This window comes from Durio zibethinus, chromosome 24 (genome assembly GCF_047325235.1).
Source record: "Durio zibethinus cultivar Kanyao isolate XHJ-2024 chromosome 24, ASM4732523v1, whole genome shotgun sequence".
Classification (NCBI taxonomy): Eukaryota; Viridiplantae; Streptophyta; class Magnoliopsida; order Malvales; family Malvaceae; genus Durio; species Durio zibethinus.
In genome coordinates this window covers 4391546-4414725 of record NC_143185.1, presented here as the reverse complement: position 1 = coordinate 4414725, position 23180 = coordinate 4391546, and the positions used below count along the sequence as shown (strand labels likewise).

Here is a 23180-nt window from a genome sequence, read left to right as displayed (position 1 = left end):
AAAAGTAATTTTGTTTAATCGAAATAAATATTATTTTAATGGAAATTGATCTGAATCATTCCCCCAAAATTAAGAAAATATAACTAGGGTCCTAAATGACAAAACTTTAAGATTTTGGGCTTCTAAGAGTCAATGGATTGGCTTAATAGTTTCTCCCCCGGAATTAGAAATGAACTGGGCTTAGTTCACTAAGCTTGGGCTTGAAATTTGTGCTTCAAGATTGAGCCCAAATCTTCAATTCAAAGAAATTACAAGCCTTGAGCTTCACACACAACACCAAAAAAAAAAAGGAAAAAAGGGGACATGATCAAGGATAAAAAAAAATCCAGATTCCCATCTTTTGAAGAAACCTGTTGTTAAATGCATATTCTTAACTTAGCAAGATATCCATGTTTTTTTTTGGCAGCCATATGACCTATGTTTAAGCTATGCATTTCATTTTAAACAATATTGGAGATTGTGAATTCCCAAATAATAAAGGAAAACAAGGGTTGTTTTCAACATAGGTCATCTATACATTGAAAATTTAATTGTGGATTCTATGAAGATAAGAGAGTGCAGTATCAGCCTATCAGATGCCACAAAGAAATCCAATGAATCCAAAAGGTCAGGATCAGTAGGTCATTGCAAACAAAATGAGATCAATAATAAACTGAAATAACGCATGATTTTAAAATGGGAAGGAAGAACAAGAGCAATCGTATAGATTCCAAGTTCAAGACTCCACTGACATGGAAATATATGAAGACAATATCTACCGGCTGTTTCCTCAGGTCACTAATAGAAGTTACATGGATAATTGAGTTCAAAGATCAAATGTCAGTCTTGGAAGCAAAACAAGGAAAGAAGATGGACAATCCACAAATTCTGGTGATTCCATAGCCGGCACAAGGCAATGTAATTCCTCCAATGGAGCTTTCGCAAGGCTTAGTTAAACATGGATTCAAATTGTTAACATGGAGTTTAATCATAGAAATGCCCTGGATATATTGGCAATGAAAGATGTGGGTGATCAGATTTGCCTTGTACGGATTCCAGATGGACTTGGATCAGCAGAGGATAGGAAACAAGAGAAGATATCAGAAGCAATCTTGCAGGTCACGCTAGGGAAAGTGAAGGAGCCTATAGAAGAAATGAAGGGATCAGAAAGCAAGATAAATTGTGTCCTTGCACAGATCAGAGCTATAGGCCCACTGTTGGCACCAAACCGGCTTGGAGACTCAATCGGAAACTTAAGTCGAGGAGATTCAAGTTGTCTGAAATAGCAGAACCAACAGGTACCACAATCAGTCCTTTATGTTGCATTTGGCAGGTTCACCGTTTTTGAGACAACTCAATTTCAAGAGCTTAAACTGGGGCTTGAACTTACAGGTTGACCATTTATTTGGGTCGTACGTTCTGATATAACAGATGGAAGAAATGATGCCTACCCAGAAGGGTTTCAAGAAAGAATAGCTGCTAGAGGGAAAATGGTTGGTTGGGCACCTCAAAGGAAGGTTCTTGCTCATTTTTCTGTTGCTGGCTTTATAAGCCATTGTGGTTAGAACTCAACAATTGAAGGTGTAAAGCAATGGAATCCCTTTCTTGTGCTGGCATTTGCTGATTAGTTCTTCAACCAGAACTACATTTGTGACTATTGGAATGTTGGATTGGGGTTCATCAGAGATGGAAGAGGAATCATTACAATTTACAAGAGAAGAAATTAGGAGTAAGCTAGAGCAACTGTTAGGCAATGAAAAGTATAAAGAAACAGCTCTGGCACTCAAGGAAACTGTCACGAGCAGCATCAGAGAAACATGTTGCTCTGACGAAAACTTTAAGGATTTTGTTGAATGGATAAATAAATAGGTAAAATATCCTTGGCCTTGATCATGGATGAATTCCTTTCCAGCTATAAGTCTTTTCCTTGTTTAACTTAGAAGTAATTAGTAAAACTAATTGATAGATATCCTCCAAAAAAAAAAAGAAAGAAAAAATGAATAGAACTATATATATGAAGCCACTGATACTCAAGGAAGGATCCAAGACTGGGAGTTCATGGCTTAAGTCTAGTCATGCTACATAGAGATCGCATTAAACTTACCAAGAAGATTTAACCAGGCTTCAAAATTCCAACGATGAGATAAAAGCAGACACTTAGGGTGTGTTAGGTGCATAAGATTAGGATAAGATGATATTATGATTAGTATTAGATTAATGTTACACTATCTTGTATTTGATATTTGCAAGGATTAGGATAGAATAATTTATTTATTGATCAAAATTATCTCTTCTCAAAGTTTGTACAATTTAAATTATTGATACAATTTTTAAGGATATAATAAGACATGTAAGTTTAATTTCATGAATTAAAAGTAATCCTCTATATTTTGGAAAGATTGAATTATCTTATGCCAAGAGGATGATTAATCCTCCTTACAATTCTATCCCTTTCTTTAGATTCAAATCAAACATAGTATAAGATGATTATCATCGTATGCATCAAACATGACCTTAATATGTCTTTATATCAGATACAGTACTTTGTGTGGCTAGTTCTTCTTTTCTTTTTTACCTTGTCGACAATATTCACCAGGGTTACAAGGTCTCTGATGAGGATTGGCTTGCTTGCCCACCGGGTTGTTTGGTGGAGAGTTCCCACGTTGAAAAGCCTTGTAGTTGATACTATCATCCGTTGCAGCAGCTTCTGTGCCTAACATCTCTCGTTTATGGCCTCTCAGATTTTTGTTGACTAGAAGAGAATTCATTGCTGTGTTCCCAGGGATTAGTGGGCTACCAATATCTTCACCTCCAACACCTCTTGTCCCATTTGTAAGCACCAGAAGCAGCATAAGGCAGACTTTGAACGGACAGAACCTATAACATTTAACAAATCATAAGCTAGCATAAAAATTCCAGAGAAGCGCAATGCAAGACACATGTTTCTATATTTATTTAGACAAATACATCCCAAGGTGGAAGTACTGTAGCAAGTAGGTCACCGTAGCAAAATACTACAATTGATACCGAGAGAAAATATTCAATATTATATATACAGAAGGTCTATCTTTGGGAACAAGTCATTTTGTTTCTTATACGTTCACTTAGGTCTATTTGCCATGTTAGTAAAGGATCAGAGTAGTGGATCGCTACATGGAGTTAAAGCTAGTCAAGCTGGTCCCAGAGATACCTTTCTTTTGCCCATGAAAATATTCTATTTGGGAAAATGAATAGGATTAACAGCGAAAGGGTGAAGCGTATGCACATAGAAATTAGCTCTGGACAGAAAATAAATTTTGAGAAGTCAGGCACTGTTTTCTAGCTGCAACAAGAGAGAAGATAAACACAATGAGTTCAAAGGCATTTTTGAGATGCAAGTGACTGTAAACTCAGACATATTTGGGTATTCCATACATGGCTGGAAAAGAAATCTTCATCAAATCAGTTTTCCACTTACACCGTGAACTGTTTTTTATGTTCCAACTGCCAAAATCACTGTCTCAAGAAATCAAGAGCTTGATAAGCAATTACTGGTGATAACAAAGGGATTCATTGGTTGAATTGGAAGACAGTGTCCGAACCCAATCACACGTCTGGTATGCTCCCTACCTCTTAGATTTTAACTCAAGTATACAACTTGAAAAAGAATCATATCTGGTTGGAGTTGGAAGGCAATCTCTACTCGGTATGCACAACGGAAATTTCAACTACTACTGTATATTAAACAACAAAAGTGAGAACAAGAGAGAGAAAGAGAGTACCATCCTCTGCCTTCCCTTTGGTTTGTAATTGGTTTTGTGTTGGACACATCAGCTTCTTGAGCAAATTCATGGGTCTTGCTTTTTTAAAAGTATAAAATGAGGCTTGGAACAGATCCCTTTATCTTTTCCATCATCTTTCTTCCAATAGAAATTACCTTTCCTCCTTGGCTGACCCTGCAAAGGCAGAGAACCACCTCGAGAACCTTCGCCAGGACCTTGCTTGTTTCTTCCACCCCCTTTAATAGTGGCAACGAAAAAGTTGACATCTTTCTGACAGTCAGGCAAACATGAAGCTATGATCAGGTTATCAGCTCGGGCTATATAACAAGAAATGTCAGCCCATATAAAAGGAATGTAATTGAAATCAACTAAGATTGTAGAAGATCCATGCCAGTTTCCTAAAATAATGTTTGAAATATTACAAAGGACTAAAAAAATCTTAATTAGACTGACATATATTCTTGAATTAATTTGTCACAATAGCTAGCTCTATAAAATACAGGGCAGAGGAAAAAAAAAAATCCTACTGCCAAAAAATACACCATTTGACATAAATACCATCATCATCACCAGAAAACCTTAGTCAAAATAATCATCACCAAAAATATTTCCGAAATCATATCTGAAAATACCCAAAAGAATCACCAAAAAAAAAAAAAAAAAAAGCAAAACAAAAACTAATGGCTGTAAAATCCACTCGCAGGTAGTTCATAAATCATAATCGTTAAACATCCAACCAAAAACTAATCAGCTGATCACGTGTAAGCAGAGAAAAAGCCTATCAGACGACGGTAACAGACAGAAATAACAGACAATAACAACAAAACATATCTCAACTCTGTTGCGATGCTAAAAATCCAATCTAAAAGATAACGGTGAAAAGACCCAACGTAAATATAAAACAAAAAAAAAATCCAAAATTTAACATATTCCAAATAACAAAACTTTAACTATAATTATCAATCTATGAAATTAAAGGGAAAAAACTTTTTTATAATTTATCCTCCCAGAAAAAGTAATAGAAAATTGGTGCTGTAAAAACATTTTGGTTTTTAGGTAACTGAATAGACAAACATACCTTGGTTGGAGGCCAAAAGATATGAAACTAGGGAGAGAAGATAGAGATCCCGCAACTAATGAACTGCAGGCGAAAGTGTAAGGGGAAATCAGTTGGCGATTGATGTCTGGATTTTAAAGAAGAGATTTTGGGACGAAAGGAACAAGAGAGATTAAATTTTTTTTTTTTATAGATTTGGTAATATTAATATCAATACCATTCTATTGGTGGCGGCCATCGCGTTCTCCGGTATATTATTCAGCGTTCCACACCTGTCGTTGTCGCTTCTGATCCGCGCCCTCCCTTATGTGACCGACCATCAAGAAGTCGGTTAAGAGTCCCATGTTCAACCGACGTACAATTTATTTTATTAATGCTTGAAATTCGACGGCGTTCTTTCATGTTTCATGTTCCCAGAAGATATTTATTTGTTTCTGTGTTTTTGCAGTGGCGGTTTGAGTAATTTGGTAATTATAGACCCAAAAAGTTATTTTTTTAATAAATTTTAAAATTTTATTAAAAAATAAATTTTAATAATTAATCTATCATATCTAATTAAAAAAAAATAGTAACCACTTTACCTGTTTTATTAATTAGAGGTTCTCGAAATCGTTATGACAATAAATGAAGCGGGAAGACGTCCACATTACGAACAGAAAACAGCAACATGCATCGATGCATGTAACTGAAAAGACAAATAAAAGGTTGAGACTTCTAACATTTAACTTCCAAGTTTTGCTTGTTTGTCTTTATGTTGGAACTAATAAGACAAGCAAGAAAAATAGGTTCGTTTTCAACCTTTTTTTTTTTTTTTTTCCTTTTTTTTAAATTATTAAAAATTAATATTAGACAACTTTTAGTATGCATGTCAGAAAATATATGATGTACAACCAAATCATGTGTAATGTGAAAGTTATATATATATATATATATATTTAATATTTAAACAATACTTAAATTTTTTTTTTGATACAGGAGTTTATTAAAATTTAAATCCTGATCACACTAAAATTAACAATTTAAATTTTACTAACATGTTATGGGACTGTTGGCATACTTAAATATCTTTACTGATCTTCTTTCTATCTCCATTTGTTTATGCATTAATGTTAATCAAGCTTTCTAAGTTCAACTATCTAAAACATAAAGCTTTTATGTACCAGTTTCAGATTATCTTTGTCTTTGTAGGGATTTTTAGTGTTCACCTTATCCATAATCAAATTATATACATGCATTCATACTTGAATACCGGTTGGTAACTAATTCAGAATTAATCATAATTTCTTTGAAGGGATAAAGTTCAAGATTGGAATCATCCCTCTCTTTGGACATTACCAGATGTACCAACACAAAGAACCAATCATATGGATTGGATTAATAAAGTGCTACGATTCTGGAAGTAAAAATTTCGTCTTAACTTAGTTTACAATTACTCATAATGTTGTAATATGGTCTACTACGTACTCGATCAACGCACCATTTCTCCAACTCTATAAATGCTATTAGCTAAATTTATCACAGACAACCAACATCTGAACCATAAACTAACCTTTTCTTTTCTGTCTGTTTTGTTGTACCTAGGAAACATAACAAGAGCAAGAAACAAGGCTTTGAGATACAAACATTCTGATGAAATATTTATTATCAAGATTGAGTTTGTATTTTAAAGCCTTGGTTTTGTTGCTACTGTTGTTTTGTGGTTGGCTCTGCAGCTTCGTTCAAGTAAATTTTATATTAGAAATTGTTGCTGTCATGCAAGTAATTTAAACAAACTTAAAGATTATTATTTCATATATTCCCGGTGGAGTTTTTAAATTTTATAAAAGGAATTCAAGATTATCATTTTTTTATTCTATTAATTCCTTAAAATATATTTTAAGGAGATATGTGGTAAGTCTATTGTCACAAGATGAAAGTTTAAAAATTTTAATGACATATGCTATTAGATAAATTTTTTAAAACCTAACTTGCTTTATTTATTTGATTTTACATAATGTTTATTATGTATTCCCCTATCAAGAATATGAATGTTCTTCCTCAATCAAATGATAGCCTTAAAATTGGTTACAGCATTGAACCCATATCTATACGTTGAAGCTCAAGTGTAGCAGTTTGTGATTAGTAAGAAATTCATGACACATCGAGGTTCAAAATATTGGAGCACACTTATATATAAATATATATATTTATAAATTATCAAATTTAAACTATATAATAGAAGATGAGTCAATTAAGTTACGAGTTAAAACTATCAGCCCATAACCTAGTTATAGTTTCCCAATTAATGGTCTTTTAAGCTACAATTGGGCTATGAGATTAGCCTATTAGTTAAATAAGCCATGCCTAAGCCCATTTGTTTCAAAACAAGTGATTGAAGACGAGGAATGTTGCTTCACAAAAAATGTCCAAATTCCCATGGTTTGAAGAAACTTGTTGTTAAACTGTAATTAAGCCATTCATTTTTGGGTTTTTATTTTTTTATTTTCAGATTCTGATCTACCAAACTGTGTCAAGAATATAGCTTTTGCTTTGGTGTGCTTGGAGACTTGGCAGGAAGTTTATGGCCAGAGGATGCAACTATTTTGCAATAGTTTGATCAACAGCCACCAGGTCCTGTCATTTATGTTGCAATTTGGAGCCTAACCATTTTTGCCAAATCCAATTTCAGGAGCTAGCTTTGGGGCTGGAACTCTCCAATAGACCATTTCTTTGGGTTGTAAGACCAGATATTGCTGAGGGAAAGGATGTTGTTTACCCAGAAGGATTCTTAAGCCACTTGAGGGTTCTGTCTCACCATTCGGTTGCTTGTTTCTTAAGCCATTGTTGATGGAACTCTACTACTGAAGGTGCAAGCAATGGGTCCTTTTCTTGTATTGGCCTTACTTTGCTGACCAGTTTAGATTTATGATTTTTGGAAGGTTGGGTTGAAATTTAAAAGAGATGAAAGAGGGATCATCAAACCAGGCGATTAAGACCAAGGTTGAACAATAATTTGGTGCTAAGAATTTCAAAGGGCTCGCGAACTTTAGTTCTTTTCAGCGAAGGCGGTAGCTTTAACAAGATATTCAAGAATTTTACTGTATGGATGAAATCATAGATATGTTCTTTTCATTATGTTATAATAATTTGGCAATTTTTTTGCTTTTTCAAAAGAATTATGAGAACTTTTTTGATATTAAAAGAATTATGAAAATAAACAAAGTGACAGTCTTGTTGGGGGGTTTCCTCTGCAAATAACAATGTTGAAGCAACATGTTTTCCACTTTACCTCAGTTTTACAGTTAAATTATTTTTGGAGATAATGGAGATTCAATGGTCAGTTTAAGCACACCAAAGCAAAAGCTATATTCTTGACTCCTCTATAATTCAATGTTAGAGTCGAAGGTTTTCGATGTTAGAATTTCCTAATAGTAGGCTGCAGAACTTTGAGATGGGACCAAGAAAATCAGATGATCACCAAACTCATGTGGACAAAATTTAATGCAGGTAGGGGTTTTAGAAACGGTTCAAACCAGAGGATCACATGAGTTGGAAGAACTCCAGTGAGGGCTTCCTTTTTTTTTTTTTAGGAGAGGCTGATTGATCATGTTAAATGCCATAGCGAAATCTTTTTCATGCAATTTTTATATGGGATTTATAAGTTCTTATTGAAAATTGATAGTACTTTTCAATCAAAACTATTTGCTTCCAAAAACTTGTGTTAGGGGAAGATATTGAGAAAAAGTCTTATCTCTCTTCCACAATTTTCTGTTTAACTCATCCTTTATCTCTTTTTTTTTTTTTTTTTTTTTTGCATAATTAACAAATTTTATTACCCAAAGAGGAGCGGTAAATTAATCCTGGTACGAAGCACAGTCTGGAACTACCAGATCAAATAGCTAATATAATGTGAAATCAATCAAGTATATTTTTCTTCCAAACCCTATTGGCTATTGCTCTCACAGGATCTACTGACTGGATCATCAGCTATGGTCTGAACTTCATGGCCTCTACAATTTTGTTCAAGAGTGCACTGAAGTATGCCCTCACTTTCACTAACATAGATGTATGCCCACCAAGCTAGCCCCAAAATTACTGAAAGTAAAGCTTTCGCTTTCACTGTTGCTTCATTTTTCTTACATGACCTTCCTTTTTGCTAGACTAGTTGAATAAAAGTTACTACTAATATTATAACAGAATGATCTACTGACTGGATCATCAGCTATGGTCTGAACTTCATGGCCTCTACAATTTTGTTCAAGAGTGCACTGAAGTATGCCCTCACTTTCACTAACATAGATGTATGCCCACCAAGCTAGCCCCAAAATTACTGAAAGTAAAGCTTTCGCTTTCACTGTTGCTTCATTTTTCTTACATGACCTTCCTTTTTGCTAGACTAGTTGAATAAAAGTTACTACTAATATTATAACAGAATGATCTACTGACTGGATCATCAGCTATGGTCTGAACTTCATGGCCTCTACAATTTTGTTCAAGAGTGCACTGAAGTATGCCCTCACTTTCACTAACATAGATGTATGCCCTCACTTTCACTAACATAGATGTATGCCCACCAAGCTAGCCCCAAAATTACTGAAAGTAAAGCTTTCGCTTTCACTGTTGCTTCATTTTTCTTACATGACCTTCCTTTTTGCTAGACTAGTTGAATAAAAGTTACTACTAATATTATAACAGAATGAAAAGTTTATTTGAACAGCGATGAAGTAAAACTAGTTAGTAGTAGGCACATTGCCAAAAGTTGTTTCATGGAAGGAAGATAATTGAGGGCATCTCTTTTTCTATTTCACCTTCTCCAGAAAGCTATGGAGCAGAATCCCGGATAAGCTTCTTATTTCCAGAAGACCTGGGAATTCTTGGAGCGTTGAGCATTCCAAAGACAACTCCCTACCTGCCATCTTACTAAGAGTTGCATTAGCAGCATTAAGTTGTTCCAAAAAAGCTAGGCATATTGCCTTAAGTGGTTCCATGGAAGGAAGGCAACTGTTGAATCGAGCGTGGTGAAGAGAGTTTGTTGGAGATGGCAATGAACTGCAGTAAGAAAGGAGAAAAGGATGGTTTAAAAGCATATCAGCAGTCCACCTTTCGCTAGGATCCTTTTCAAAACACTTCATCAAGAAATCTTTCCCTGTAATTGAAATGGTTTCAGGTATTGGTGGATGTCTTGAAAATCCAATCTTAATCGCCAAATCTCTCAGGCTCTGATATTCCCATGGTAGTTTTCCAGTGATCATCTCAATAACAATGCACCCTAGCGACCATATATCTAACGCAGCACTGATTTTCCCATCAATAACAGATTCGGGTGGCATGTAAGCTGCTGTACCAGGAAAAGTTTGCATCAAAAGCTCTACCTTAGACATATCTCTTTCTCCAGGTCGCCTAACCAGGCTAAAATCAGCAATCTTTAGGTTGCTAATGGAAGCATATTGATCGGAAGGAAAAACAAGGATATTTACTGGCTTGAGTTCACAATGAACATAGCCTCTCTGATGAATATCCCGAATCCCTTCAAGTAGCATTCTCGCGTAGAACTTGGCATCAAATTCGGGTATCTTGCCCCCATATTACTTGTTCATCAAGTCCAAAAGATTTCCACCAGGGGCATACTCAAGAAACAAGTTGTGAACAACCATCCCTTGATCATCAATGCTTAACATATCACCATGGCATTGAACAATATTACCACAACCAACAAATAGTTTAAAGATTTGTAGTTCCTTTTGAAGTGAACTAAAATCTTTGTAACGACATGATTTCACAGCGAAAAGTTGATCATCAGAAACCGAGTTTGTTGGTTTTACCAAGTGAACAGCTCCATGGGAACCCTTGCCAAGAGTCTTGAGTTTGATCCAATCCATAGTTAAACCATTCCTTGCTAATGCTACTCCTTTTACTACAACAAAATCCATGGTTGTTGATGAAAGTAAATGATTGAAAGAAACACAATATGCGGTAATCTAAGCCTATATTTATATATAAAAAAAACTATTAAACAATCAGTCAACAAATTAGAAAATAAATAAACAAATTCATCAGAAAGTTAAACCAAACCTCATATAGTAGGATTTAACTGAGAAACTTAAAGTTCTAAGACCTCTTCTTTATCACTAAGATAAGGTTCGAAACTAATTACCATTGTAGAATGATTTACGGAAAGAATTACATATCAGCTATTATTTGTATTTAATTACGTAATTTTTATAATACAATCTTCTTTGAAAGGTTAAACCTTTTTTAATATTAAAAAGCCTTAATTTTTTTGTTAAGCAAATTATTGTTATTTAATGGTCTAGGTGTTTTAAAATTAATGAATGAATAGTTTTAGTCACATTGACTAAAAACAAGAATCAGACAGAAGATCAGATGAATGAATAATTTGCTGTTTTTTCCAAAATTATAGACAACATTTAATTTCTTGCTTAATTTCCTCGTTCATTTAATTATTTGTGTTGGACTTAACCAAAGTCTTCATTTAGGTCTCATAATTTTGAATTTACATTTTCCCTTCCATTTATATCTCACCTTGACCTTTATCAAAGCTTTGGTTTAATTTAATTTAAATTTTCTATATTTTTTTTAGCAATGGCTAGCCTTATATGTTTCTTTTCATATCTCATTTTCATGGTCTATCTGGCTGCAGCCATGGGCAAGAGGCACATATTGGCTGTCAAAATATTGACACAAATTGGTATGATGCACATGCAACGTTCTATGGTGATATGGATGGTAAAGAAACCATTGGTAAGTTTATCATTTTATTTTTATACATGCATTTGCTACAATTAGTTCTTGCATGAGTAAATGGTGCAATCTTTTATCATTAATATTTAGTTCAAACAATTTTAAACGTGATATGAAAATAAATAAATATATATGACACTGGTATGATTTAAAATTTTAATAAAAAAAAAAAATTATATTTGACGTCTAGATTGGAATTGTAATATTGTAATTTTTGTATTTTACACATATTATATATAAAATAAATAGACACGGATATATGAATTATTGTTTTATTCAAATTAGATAATCATGATTGTAAATTATATATGATCATTGTAGGGGGAGCTTGTGGATATGGTAATCTATTAAAACAAGGGTATAGACTCCGACAACAACCCTTTGCACAGCTCTATTCAACAATGAACTTGCCTATGGTGCTTGTTTTGAAATCAAGTGTGTGTGAATAACCCTCAATGTTGCTATCCCATTGTTGGTACCATCAAAGTGACTGCAACAAATTTTAGCACTCCAAATTACTCAACATCTGATGGAAACCGGTGCAATCCCCCATTGAAACACTTTGATCTATCAATGGAAATGCTCACAAAACTAGCACAACACAAAGCTGGAATCATCCCTGTCAAGTACCGACGTGTCTTGTGTTCCAAGAAAGGTGGGGTTCAATTCCAGGTCAAGCGAAACCCTAACTGGACCGATGTGTTGATGTACAATGTTGGATGTGCTGGTGATATTAAGGATGTTAAAATCAAGGGCTCAAGAACTGGGTGGATTCAAATTGAGCCGCAACTAAGGAGTGAATTGGCATATTGGAACAAAGCTAACAGGGCATAGCTTATCATTACAGGTGACTACTAGTGATGGGAAAAAGGTGGAGTTCGATAACGTGGTACCAGCTAATTGGCAGTTTGGTCAATTTTTTGATAGGAAAAAGAACTTCTAGGAAAATTTTCTTTGCTATGTAGTGGTGGAATTCCTGTATTATGCATTACCTTTGAGTGTGAATGTTTTCTTTTTTTTTTTTTTTAATGCAAATTCGGGATGTATTTTGGTGTTCCCTCTGTGGAACCAAAGCAAACCATTAGCAAAATTGTATCCCATTTTTACAAATAGATAGCCAACTGCATTTGATTCACTTTTCTATTGGGATAACTTCAAACTAAATCAAACCTCAATTGTAAAACTCAAAAGTTGAACACTTTTAATTCATTTTAATTAAGCATCAATCCGGAAACAACTTATTTTTGAATATGTGGAATTCGGAAACAACTTATTTTTGAACACGTGCAAATTCATCATTATAAGATTTAATTTGATTAAAAAATAATTAAAATGATGGATATGGAAATATTCAGTATGAGAAAATAAAAATATATATTTGATAAAATATATAGTGATAAAATTATATCAGTTAGTATACTCAAACTAAAGCTTTGGTTGGAACGTAATGATTGTGTATGGCAACATTCGAGCAATTTTCATGTCTTCAGACTTCAAGTTTGCATTTTTCTCTATTCATCTGGGAATCCTATGTGTTAGCTACTACGATGAAGTTTTTGACCCCAATAGCAAAAGCTCGTGTTGTGTGGATGTTGCAATGTGTGGACTTGAGGAATCTGATCGCCGGACTTGGTGAATAAGAAATGAACAGGTGTTAAACGGCATTTTCAATAAAAGCCAAATTTGAGGAGTTGCCATCAATATTTTTTAGGGTATAATTGATTATATAAAAATTTTATCCTTTTATTAAAATATTTAAAATGAGTTTAAAGTTTTATAAAAGAACTATTTTGTGGTTTATGAAAATAAAGTTAGATCTAGGAGTTGGTTAAGTGTGAGGAAAGATTAGCACCTCCACAACGTTTATTGAAGACGGTATCAATTGATTGCATGTTATCTTTTGATTTTGGTAAAAATGGTCATATTCTAATGTTTAAAAATTAATTACTTTATTTATTCCAAAACTTGAATTTTTTTTTTCTTTTCTTGTGAAAGCAAATCAATTTTTTTTTTCTTTTGGAAACAAAGCATTTTATTTTTGGATAAATATGAAAATGTCTTAAATCGAGATATTTCTTTTACTCTCTCATATTAAGGTAGGGTTTCAAAAATATTTCTAACTTAAGGGTTTTCATATTGCCCCACAAAATCAAGATAGCATCTTGCATAAATGATAACCATCGAGAGTCTTCATATATTTAAGCTAGATCTCAAAAGTTACTTTTCCTTTAGATGTCATCTTATTTAAAAAATATTTTCTTTAAAAACTTATTTTTAAAACATATACATGATATGCATAAACATAATAACAATTATGAATGCATGATGGTTAAATATGAATATGACAAGATATGAATGTATAGTAATTTAATAATGCATGCAATAATAAAGTGAAATGAGATGAAAATGTATGAAGGCGGTCAAACTTTGGTTTTAAGGTTTGAGAAATTGGTTTGGATTTTTAAGGTTTGGGATAGGTTTAGGGTTAGGGTTTAAGTTTAGGGATTGGGTTTAGAGCATGGTTTATGGTTTGGGTTCACGTTTTAGGGTTTTGGCTTAAGGTTTATGGTTTGGTTTAGGGTTTGAGGTTTCATGGTAATTTAGGGTTTATGGTTGGTTTAGGTTTCAAGGTGATTTGGGGTTCATATGATAAAAATAAATAACAAGAATGCCATTAGTAAAAATGTAAATGTTGATGAATGGAAAATGCATGACTATGGAATAAGCTTATTACAAATCAAGGTATTTTTGAAACTATATTACAAATTAAATATGTATGCAACAATATGAAGGAAATGGATAAAAAACTAAGGGTTTTAAAAATTTAAGGACATGTTCCATCATTTTTTTTGTTTTAGAATTCATACAAATAATCACAAAATCACCAAAAAAAGTCTACTAAACTAGCATTTTATTCATTGAAAACTAGATCCAAACACTTAGAAAATTTGATAAATAAAGAAAGAACACAATCAAATAAGTAAAAAACAAACACATTTAGCCACTAAGCAAGCTACGAATTTTGTCTAAACATGGGAATGGCTTGGCCAGATGCCTTCATGGCACATTTCCAATCATATATCTTTTCATTCGATCAAAACATACATTAATCATTTATAATGTTATCATATGAAGGCATTTATATCATGAGAGAAATTTCATCAAACATGTAACGAATTATATAGTAAGGAAACCATAAAACCAAACATATATAGCCAAACAACAAATACAAACCACTAAACTAACCAACATTCATGCATTAAACATATGAAATAGCATTCACAAACATTCACAAACATTATTAGAAGTAAGAAAACAACCAAGAATGGCCAAGAGGAAGTTCAACCATGGACAATAGGAGCTTGGCCAATCCTACCAATGATAAATAATGGTGGATTATTATTATTATTATTGTTGTTGTGTTGTTGTTGTTATTGTTGTTGTTGTTGCTTGATCCTTATAGTTTTAAACACAACTATGGATTAGTTGGATGAAAACTTAATTTAAGCTTAAACAAAAAAAGATGAAAAATTATAACTATCTCAAGAAAAAGGAAAAAAAATTAAGATTAAATGATATGAAAAATATAATAAATGTTATGGAATGCCATAAAAATGTAAACAAGTAATAGAAATTATGCCTCTTCCAAGCTTCTCTAAATTTTTCTCTATTTTTAAAATATTTTCCACTGTTTTCCACACCCTAGTTTTGCCTCTTTTTCCTTCAAAAGCCTTCCCTCTTCCAACCCTTAAAAATGAATTTATAAGCCATGCAAATTTAATGGAACCATTGGATTGATTTTTCATTTAATAGCTATTTTTTCTCCTTTGTTTTCATTGCAAAGAACCACCTTAAGATCATTTCATAGTTTAGCATACTCATGACCAAAGGTTGCATTTTTAATCTTACTGAAATCAAATGGAAAGATCATTTTACCCCTATTTAAAAAGTTTTCAGTTCTTATGCAATTCTGTTGAAGAAATATGGTCCCTTCTTCATTTTTGTAATTTTAAAGTGCTAAAAATCCTAAAATAATATGAAATAATGATTTGTATGTTTTTGTGAAAAATCGACTTTAGGAATGTCAAATTATAAAATTACCCCTTAAGAGCATTTTAGTAATTTCATATTTTTTAATGTGCGAGCAAAGTTTTTAATGCACCAAAAATCATGAAATAATATAAAACAACAATCTAAAATGTTTCGCAAAAAACCAACCTTGGGAATGTGAAATTATGAAAATACCCATAAAAGTATTTTGGTAATTTCATATCTTTCAAGGTATGATAAAAGTTTTTAATACACCAAAAATCATGAAATAGTATAAAACTACGATTTGAAGCTTTTATAAAAATCCAACCTCGAAAAGGTCAATTTATGAAAAAATCTTAAAAGTATTTTAGTAATTTTATATATTTTAATATGCGATCAAGGTTTTTAATATATCAAAACTTATAAAATAATGTTTAATTATGATCTAGATGGTTTTACAAAAATTCAACGTCGAGAAAATAAAATTACAAAAGTATCTTTAAAGAGTGTTTTAGTAATTTTGTCTTTTTAGAAGTACAATCATAATTTTTAGTGCTTTAAAACTACAAATCTCAGTTTTAAGCCATATTGATTCCAAATTGTTGTGAATTTTAAAAATTGATTAGAGTTTTATCTGGTTTAACCAATTTTGACTAATTTGACTAAGTTTAACCAAGTTTGACCTTGGGCATTTGGGGTCAAATTAGTCTAATTTTTTATTTTAAACATTTGTCAAAATTAAAGAAATATTAGATTTAAACCAAGTTAAATTCTAAGATCTTTACAATTGGTTGAATTATATTTGAACAAAATTAGGTGTTTATAGCTATCCCTCTATACATATTTCTAAAAATAAAAGATAATATAAAAACTAAAAACATAAATTTTGTTCTAGACTAGGATTGAAAAGGGTTGTTGTTTGCTCTCTCTCTCTCTCTCTCTCTTATTTTGTTTGTTGTTTTTTTTTTCAATTTTTTTGAAGTTTTAAAAACTAAAAGCTAAGAAATTTTAAAAATCTCACGTTGAAAAGGCTTTTATAAACATAGGTAGAAAGCTTTAAAAATCTCATGTTGAAAAGGCTTCTATAAATATAGGTAGGAAATTTTAAAAGTTTTACTTTGGAAAGGCTTTTATAAACATAAGCAGAGAACTTTAAAAATCCCATGTTGAAAAGGCTCTTATAAACATAGATAAGGAACTTTTGAAACGGCATTTATAAATATAGGCTAGGGAACTCCAAAAAATCTCACATGAAAAAAGCTTTTATAAATGTAGGTAAGGAACTTTAAAAATCTCATTTTGAAAAGGATTCTTTTAAACATAGATAAGGAATTTTAAAAATCTCTATTTAAAAAAAGCTCTCATAAACATAGGCTGGAAACTTTTAAAAATCTCATTTTGAAAAAGAAAAAGTTTGGTTGTATGTGAAGATTGTAATAATAATTTCTCTTTCTTAACAAAAGTTCTCCTTTAGGTTAAATATATATTTGGCTCCTGAATTTTAAAATTTTTATCACATTAGTACCTAAAGAATTTTTCTGTCATATTGGTACCTGAACTTTCAAATTGTTATCATATCGGTATTTTAGACTAACGTCATTAATCAACTTTACTGACATAATATGAACATCCAATAAGATGTTGACATGTGTAATAAAAGTCTAATCAGTGCTTTACATCATCAATGCCATGTCAACATAAAAAAAATTCAAAAAAATTCAAAAAATATTCTAATAAATTCTAATAAATTTTTAACAATTCAAAATTTTAAAAATAATTTAATAATACAAATAATTTTTAAAATTATAAAAATATTTAAAAAAATATTTAAAAATTTTTAAAATTTTTAAAAAATTATAACAAATTTTCAAAAATTATAAAAATTATAAAATAATTTTAAAAATTTTTCAAAAATTTAAAAAATTTTGAAAAAAATTAATAAATTCTAAAAACTTTTAGAACCTATAAAAAATTATAAAAATTGTTTGATTTTATGTTTGATCCAAAATTTCCAATTTGGGTCAATTAAAAAAGTCTAAATTAAATTAAGCTCGCTTGGACTCATGTTAAATTAATTGTTGCTGAGATCATTTTGCATGACTAAAGTCCAATTCATTTGGGTCAAAATTCAATCACTAAAGGTTAAAGGCCCAAAAAAAGTTAAAATAAATCTTTTAGGCCAAAACTTCAATTTTAGGGCCAAATAGCCGAATTTCATTGTTATTATTTAAGAATTAATCAAATTAATTACAAAATTGCAAAAAAAAGCAAAAAAAAAAAAGAATAGAAAAAGAGAAAAAGACAGGTAATGGCCAGTAAACAATTGCACAGACCATCACCATCTGCCTATTCATGCCACAATAAGACAAGGTTCTGAATTTTTTTAGAACAAAGGCAGCAAGCTTTTCCCTTTAATTGCTAATAAAGGTTGGGGGCATTCGACTAAAAAACACAAACAAAAAGCAAAGCAAAATTTCTTCAAAAAAGGTCTACAGTTTGTCACTACCAAGCATTCAACAACCCTTTTTTCACCTAAAAAATCCCTCTACCATCCCTATTTTTTTGACTATATACCCAAACCTACCCTTGAAACACAGAGAAAAGAAAAAAAAAATTTCGCCAAAGCAAAAACTTAAAACTTTAGCTATTTCCACTTGAAACATATCCTTACTCACAGCCTACAAACACTAGTTGACCACTATATAGCCTCAACCAATAGACACATAAGCAACCAAAACCAACCTCATTCTCCACCATAAACTAAAAAGCCACCAACACTACCCAAGCAACCCATTTGGCAAAAGCCAAAATCTCAGCTCCTAACCTATTTTATATCAAAATCACCATCACCCAACACCACCGAAAATTATCCTCAATTGCCTAATTGAGCTAGCACTAAAGAACAGCCACTACCATTGTCACTAGCCCACCATACCCAATAACTAAAATTACTTAGAAAATCAATGTCACTGTAGCCAATTTAACACAAACCTACCAACCATTAGCAATCTAGCCAAAACCACCAAACTTCATGATCACTACCACTAACCCTGCATAGCATCACAGCCCAATCATAACGCCAAAGCCAAAAAAATTGAATACCTAATCCCTAAACTATATAACCAAAACAACCCCCTATTGATTCCCCTACAAAGTCAACTATGACCACCACTGCCTGATTTCTACCATCACCTAAAACCATCCCACCACCAAAATAGACCCCATTGTAGCACACTCAAAAACCACACTCAACCAAAATCCCAACCCCATTAAAACAACCACCATAAAAAAAGAACTAGTCGAGCCCTCTTTAGCTACGAAACCCATAGCACTTAATAAAAAAAGCAAATAAAAAAACCATATCCCTTGGATTGGGGAACAGTAGCACTAAAGTTAATAAAAAAACATGTAAAACCTAAGAAGCAAAAAGAGAAGAGGAGTTCGGCAAGGATTTTTTTGAGAGGTTTGGTTTTTTTTTTTTTTTAGGTGAAGAAGAATATTAGAGGATAGCAATGGCAAAAGAAAGTTGGCATAAAGGGTTAGTGGTGGCAAGGCAACTTTTGGATTATCTAGACTGGTGGAAATGAGGAGAAAAATATCATATTTCAGTTTTGGGATAGATTGGATGACAAAAGAAATATTTTCGGCCATTTGAAGTTTTAAATTTTGGGTTTAGATCTAGGAGTTTGGGGCCAATATTTGAGGAATCTAAGCTTGGATTTGAATGAAGAGATTGAGATGAGTTCACGACTGAAATTTGAGAGTCAAATAACGTCAGCCAGTGTTGATAACGAACGATGAGTGACGGTTCTTTATATAGCAAAGCCACTGAAAACTGGGATTAAGAAAAGGTTGTTTGATTTTTTGTTTAAAGATGAAAGGTTTTTTTTTAAGAGTAGGGAGGAAACTAATTGAAAAAAAAAAGAACAAGGTTTATTTTTAAAAAAAAAAGGTTGCAATTTGGTAAGCTTGCACCGTTTAAGTAAAAAAAAGAAAGGAATTTGTGGCCCAACCTGATTTCTGTTGGTTTCAACCCAAACTTTTTTTGAACCCAGTAACTTTGTTCTTTAAGCTAAATGGACTATTGAACTTGGGATCTAGTGCTTAATTTATTGGGTATTATTTCTTTCTTTTAAACGTTATTACCATATTCATATTTTTTATAAGCATACATATATATCTCCTAACATAAAACAATGCATGTCTTGAAAAATTAAATAATATTTATGAAATTAAAGTTGTTAGTACCTATATTAATGTTATATTTTTTATATAATTTTTTCTAATAGATTAATTATTATTATTGTTTTGAAAATAAAAATATACAAATAATATTCTTAAAAGAAAGATTTTGGAGACCCTACTTGAATGTTGAAGGGATTTTAAATCATTGTAAATAAAAATAAAATGTTTTTCATTTTTAATTTTATTTTAGAAAGTAAATGATGAAAAAAAGATAAATAAGTTTAAATATGTATAAGATGGATTAAATTGGTCATTTGAACTTTTTAGTTTGTATTTGCATTATTTATTTGTCCCTTGTTGCATTTAAAATAAAATTTTTAAAGAAAAAGGAGAATTATAAAAACTGAATTTATTTTGAAAGTTCGCTTAAATATTGAGAATGATTGATTAAATTTGAGTTATCAGTAATTTTAATTTTTCTGACAAAAAAACCCTAAACCCTAAAACTATAAACCCTAAAATCCTAAATCTTAAAACCTTAAACCTTTAAATCTTGAAATCCTAAACCTTGAAACTTTAAACTAAGACCTTAAATCCTAAAAACCCATAAAACCCTAAATTTAATCTAAACCCTAAATCCTACTTACAACCCCAAATTATCTAGACCCAAAAACTATTCAAACCCTAAAAAAGTTGACCTATGCCCTCACCTAAACCATTCTAAAATTCTAAGAATTTATATAGAATCTTATATGAAGTAATCTATTCTCGAATGCTGCCCAAAGGATTTTATTTCATCAAGCTTTTCATACAATTCTTTAATCCAATAAAAATAACATTGAACAAAAAAAAATAAAAATAGGATCTAAAGTATAAATAATCGCACTTGAACTCTGCCTAGAGGTTAAGGAGTCTGGGTGGTTTTTTTTTTTATTTAAGGACTTGATTTCAAAATTGCATCTCATCATCACATATAATACGCATTTGCATATATTTATTTTTAGATTGTTGCTTGCTTTCATTTCACACACTCACGTCTTTCAATTATTATTTATTGGTTAATAGTAGCATCATCGATTTTTCATATAAACTATTTTTTACGAAAAAATGTTGTTCAAAATATGAAATTTGAAATAAAATTAAAATAATATTTTGAGAGAAATAATTCTTGATACTCTGTTTAGATATTGGAGAGTCACCATCATTTATCATCTATAAAGAAAGTTATTTTCATTTTTAAGGAATGTTATGGTGAATCTTGGGCAAAAAGAGTTATGTTTAAATTTTACCTAGATGTTAGAGATTTTCAAGGTAATTTTTTAACCAAAAGATTTTCTCAATTCTCTTAAACAAATACTATTAATAAAATTGATATTCTTTTTAAAAGTGAAGGGAAATATTAGCAATTTTCAAATAGAAATCATTTTTATCTAAAACTAAAGATAACACATGATTAATTAGTATTGTTTTTCAATGGGCGCTATAGGGTGCTAATTCTTTTTCACACAGAGCTGTACTTCTGAACCCAATTTTATTTTCAAAGACCAAAATATATTTTTTATAAACTTTAAATTCTTTTTCTGGTTTTATTAAAAAAAAAAGTTTTTTAAGTAGTCAATCATACCTAACAAAAAGATTAGTGGTGACCTTTTTTTTTCTCAGTTTTCAAAATTTTTCATATTCTGTGATCTAGTTTATGAGCCTATACGTTGTTAAATTAGGCTTAATTATCTCCGGTGCCAGCTAGATTGGGTTAATTCTCTATGGGTGCCAACTAGACTAAGCTTAATTTTCTTTGTTGCCAACTAAACTAAGTTTAATTCTCATTGGTGTTAGCTAGACTAGGCTAAATTCTCTTCGATACCAATTAAATTAGACTTAAATTTTCATAAGTGCTATCTAGACTGAGCTTAATTTTTTTCAATACTAGCTAAACTAGGCTTAATTTTTGTCAATAGTACCTAAACTTGGCTTAATTCTTCTTGATATCAATTAAACTAGGCTTAATTATCATCTCTTTTTTTTCAAAATTTTTTGACATTTGTTCGACTTGTTATTATATCTCATCCTTTTTATTCATTTTTTTAGCAACATTTCTCTTTTGTAGATTCCTTTTTTAACTCTTTGAGCTCTTATGTTATTTTTTCCCCTCATCAAACTATTTTTTCTTTCTTTTTCTCTCTTTTCCCATGATATACTTTTTTAATCTATTTTTGCTTTCTTCTTTTTTTTCCTCATTTTTTCTTTCTTTTCTTTTTTCTTTATTTTATTTTCTCTCTTTTTTAAACTCTTTCCCTCATCCTTTTTCTTGGTAGACTATGCTTTTCTTATCTCTTGAACTAGGAGATTTCTTTCCTTTTTTGATTTTTTCCTTTGATAGACTTTTAATCTATTTTTTTTCTTTTTTTTTTATCTTTTTTTAATATTTACAAAGTTGACAAATGCAATCATGACACTAATATTTATTTTCAACAAATGATACGAAGGCAAATGTCTTTATGCAAAAGCAAGAATTCATGTTATAATAGAACTTTTTAATGATGCAAATGCTTAATGCAAATGCAAGTGACTTTTTTTATGATGCATATGCTAATGTTCCTTTCATGTAAATGACTTTACAATGATACGAAATTTTTTTTATGACACAAATGTATTAAAAAAAATGCATGGCAAATTTTCTTACTAGCAAATTTATTTTCCACGATGCAAATTACTTTTATGAATGCAAACATCGATATTCATGATATGGATGCCATAAAGATATAAATGCAAATTTGCAAAATCAATTTTTTTTTAGTACTCCTTACAATCACATGACTTCATTTCACAAATGCCAATGCCTATGCAAATGCAAAAATTTTATGATATATGTGGCCCAACATAATAATAAACACCAAAAAATATCTTTTTTAAAAAGAAAATTCTCTAAAATCTATTTATCTCTCGTTTCTCATTTAATTAAATCTTTTCAAAATGATCTAAACTTACCATTTTCCTATGCCCTCTTTTATTGCATCTTGTTTCTTTACTAGTTTTTACCCTCTTGGCTTTCAAATAGGTTTTCTTGATTTTCCTTTCATTTTCAACATGCTTTCTTTTATTTTTATTTTCAACACACAAACATGAAATATGCAAGAGTAAATGCTCAATTTAAGATTAAACATTTATGTGGTTATTCAATTTAGGACAAAAAATTTTAATTTATACAAATAAACGTTAAACGTTATTAACTTATAACAATATAAATTTTTTTTAACAAAAATTTTATTGTGAATGATACACACTATTAAATTTAAAATTCATTGTAGATAAAAATGACATGAAATTAAGTTTCCTATGTGGAATGACAGATGGAAAGGCTCTTGCCTTTTTTCATTTTCATTTCTCTTTTTCTTTATCCTTTCTATTGGGAACTAAAAGAACTT

The 23180-nt window shown here is 31.1% G+C and overlaps 1 protein-coding gene and 2 pseudogenes across 1 annotated transcript; 2 read left to right on the top strand and 1 right to left on the bottom strand.

Annotated features, from left to right (window-relative positions):
* Positions 1-381: 381 nt before the first annotated feature.
* On the top strand, positions 382-2557 carry LOC149511872 (UDP-glycosyltransferase 83A1-like; annotated as a pseudogene).
* Positions 2558-9366: 6809 nt separating this feature from the next.
* LOC149511871 (mitogen-activated protein kinase kinase kinase 20-like) lies at positions 9367-10706 on the bottom strand. The gene is made up of 2 exons (XM_089753440.1): positions 10428-10706; positions 9367-10349 (listed from the first exon to the last, which is right to left on the bottom strand). The coding sequence occupies exons 1-2, from the start codon at positions 10704-10706 to the stop codon at positions 9576-9578; spliced, it is 1053 nt and encodes a 350-aa protein (XP_089609566.1). The 3' UTR covers positions 9367-9575.
* A 673-nt stretch (positions 10707-11379) lies between these two features.
* LOC149511870 (expansin-A23-like) lies at positions 11380-12769 on the top strand (annotated as a pseudogene).
* Positions 12770-23180: the final 10411 nt, after the last annotated feature.

What these genes read in the sequence shown, in the direction of transcription:
- LOC149511871 (XM_089753440.1), bottom strand. Translation starts at nt 10,706, where the DNA reads ATGGATTTTGTTGTAGTAAAAGGAGTAGCATTAGCAAGGAATGGTTTA. An exon ending in GCATTGATGATCAAGGGATG is followed by an intron (nt 10,350 to 10,427) that starts GTTGTTCACAAC and finishes TATGGGGGCAAG; the next exon opens with ATACCCGAATTTGATGCCAA.